The sequence below is a fragment of the Sinocyclocheilus anshuiensis genome, unplaced genomic scaffold (genome assembly GCF_001515605.1).
Source record: "Sinocyclocheilus anshuiensis isolate Anshui unplaced genomic scaffold, SAMN03320099.WGS_v1.1 scaffold1455, whole genome shotgun sequence".
Taxonomy (NCBI): domain Eukaryota; kingdom Metazoa; phylum Chordata; class Actinopteri; order Cypriniformes; family Cyprinidae; genus Sinocyclocheilus; species Sinocyclocheilus anshuiensis.
This window is the reverse complement of record NW_015541012.1, coordinates 313,438-316,079: the sequence shown is the minus strand read 5'-3', so window position 1 is coordinate 316,079 and position 2,642 is coordinate 313,438. Positions and strand designations below refer to the sequence as shown.

The 2,642-nt window shown below is 35.1% G+C and overlaps 1 protein-coding gene across 1 annotated transcript in view; it reads left to right on the top strand.

Annotated features, from left to right (window-relative positions):
- LOC107690421 (carboxypeptidase D-like) overlaps positions 1-2,642 on the top strand; it is a 16,860-nt gene that overhangs the window by 12,334 nt on the left and 1,884 nt on the right. The window contains exons 13-17 of the mRNA XM_016488751.1: positions 396-591; positions 923-1,058; positions 1,175-1,321; positions 1,418-1,513; positions 1,710-1,774. Of these exons, the coding sequence (XP_016344237.1) occupies positions 396-591; positions 923-1,058; positions 1,175-1,321; positions 1,418-1,513; positions 1,710-1,774 (640 nt within the window). The remainder of the gene's footprint in view (positions 1-395; positions 592-922; positions 1,059-1,174; positions 1,322-1,417; positions 1,514-1,709; positions 1,775-2,642) is intronic.

Sequence of the window (2,642 nt, the reverse complement as noted above, 5' to 3'; positions counted from 1 at the left end):
ATTTTAGACATAAAAGGAAGATTTGAGATGGGTCTGTAATTTGCCAGTTCACTAGGATCTAGTTTAAGAGGCTTAAGAGGCTTAATAACCGCCAGCTTGAATGGTTTTGGGACGTGACCTAAAGAACGACGAGTTAAGAAGCGGTTTCAGATTTAAGATTAAGATTTTTTTTTTTTTTTTTTTTTATTAATATTTCTATTCAGCAAAGATGCATTAAATTGATCAAAAGTGAAGTTAAGATTTTTATATTGTTACAAAAAAAGCTATTTCAAATAAATGGTGTTCTTTTGAACTTTCACCAAAAATCCTGAAAAAAATTTATCATGGTTTCCACAAAAATATTAAGCAGCACAACTGTTGCAGTAATATGATAATTATTTTTCTCCCCTATGAAGTCTTGGTCAGAGTGTGGAGTTCAGAACCATCTGGGCTCTGGAGATCTCCAACAACCCTAAAGTCCAAGAACCGTCTGAGCCTAAGATCCGGTTTGTGGCAGGTATCCATGGAAATGCCCCAGTAGGTACAGAGCTGCTTCTGGAGTTTGCTGCCAGTCTCTGTATTAACTACGGAAAGAACGCAGCCATCACAAGGGTGAGTTGATTTTCTTGTGCAAAAGTGACCCCCGTGATGGTTACAGTATGATCGGGTCGTGTCTTTTTGCTGATTTTTATAAAGTAAACCTAAAAATAACTTGTATTGTTAGTATTAATTCGAGATAAACACTTGATAGACTAAAGCAATTCAGGTTTACTTGATTATCCATACATCGGTTTTTAGAACAATGATGTTAAAATGTGAACATCAAATATAATCCATCAGACTTTTGAGGAACGTTATTTGTTCATCTCGATCATTGTGTTGCATTGCATTATATATTTAGCCCAAAAATGTTCCTCACATGGTTTCTCTCTCCTATCTTTAGCTCATCAATGAGACCAGAATTGTTATCCTGCCCAGCATCAACCCAGATGGGCGTGAGCTGGCAAAAGAGAAAGACTGCACCTCCACTACTGGCATGACCAATGTGCACGGCAAGGACCTTGACAATGACTTCTTCGGTGGGATTGAGTTCAAATTATACCTCACGTTTCACTAATATGTGTGTCAATGCCAGCACTCCACTGCTTAGTCTACTGGTTGGCTGACCATTTACAGTATGTTCTGTATTCTGTAGGTAATGCATCTCAGCGTACTGCAGAACCTCAGCCAGAGACACGTGCTGTTATGGATCTGATACAGGAAAGAGGCTTCACTCTCTCTGTGGCTCTGGATGGAGGCTCCGTTTTGGTCACCTACCCATATGACAAACCAGTGCAATCTGGTATGTTTTGATTCATCCTCTGCTTTAGGAAATTATACATTTATTGCATCGGTGTCTTGATTCGTTTCTGTTTTGTTCCTTGCTTCTCAATTTCAGTTGAAAATGCTGATACGCTGAGATATTTGGCTACTGTGTATGCCAACCACCATCCCATAATGCACTCGGGCGATACTGGATGTCCAAACAGCCAGAGTATGCTGGTTTCTTCCATTCATACTTCAAGTTTATAAAATAACAGTTTATCTTTTCAGTAACAAGGACATGCTCCGCATGTTCAGTCAACATTTTTAAATCAAACAGCCTCTGCTCTGTTAAATTTATAGGTAGAGGAACCATTTTTAGGTTGATGTTATAAATTATTCCTTTCTTTCTCCCTGTCTCCCTCCAGTGGGCACCATCCCTAATGGTGTCCTTCGAGCAGCTGAATGGCACAGTCACATGGGCAGCATGAAGGTAGATTACATACTAACTATTTTGCATACACTTTAAGATTTTTTAAATGTATATCTTTTTTTAAAGAAGTCTCTTATATAAAGCTGCATTTATTTGATCAAAAATACAGTAAAAATTGTAATATTGTGAAATATTATTACAATTTTAAATAGCTGTTTTCTATTTTAATATATTTTAAAATGTAATTCATTCCTGTGATGGTAAAGCTGAATTTTCAGCATCATTACTCCAGTCTTCAATGTGACATGATCCTTCAGAAATCATTCTAATATGCTGATTTGGAGCTCAAGAAAAAAAATTTATTATCAATGTTGAATTAATATATTTTAAAATATTATTTATTCCTGTGATGGCAAAGCTGAATTTTCAGCAGCTATTACTCCAGTCTTCAATGTGACATGATCCTTCAGAAATCATTCTAATATGCTGATTTGGAGCTCAAGAAAAAAAATTTATTATCAATGTTGAAAACGTTTGTGCTGCTTAATATTCTTAATATTTTTGTGGAAACCATGATCATTTTGAATAGAACTAGCAAGTTCAAACAGCATAAAAAAATAGAAGCATTATAAATTTGTAACATTATAAATGTCTTTATTTTGACTTTTGATCAATTTAATGCTTCCTTGCTGAAAAAAGTATATTTCCTTAAAAAAAAAAAATCTTACTGACCCCACACTTTTGAAGGGTAGTGTTTCTGTCTAATTTAGCTAGCTTCTACCAAGTGACAGATGAATTTGTGCAAAAATACCATAAATTGAATACCATAAACTGGACACACAGCTTTGGATATCAAAACATTAAAACATATGGGAAGTGTTTTGCTATTCTAACATTTTTTGCATTTAGCATGTTTTATATATATATA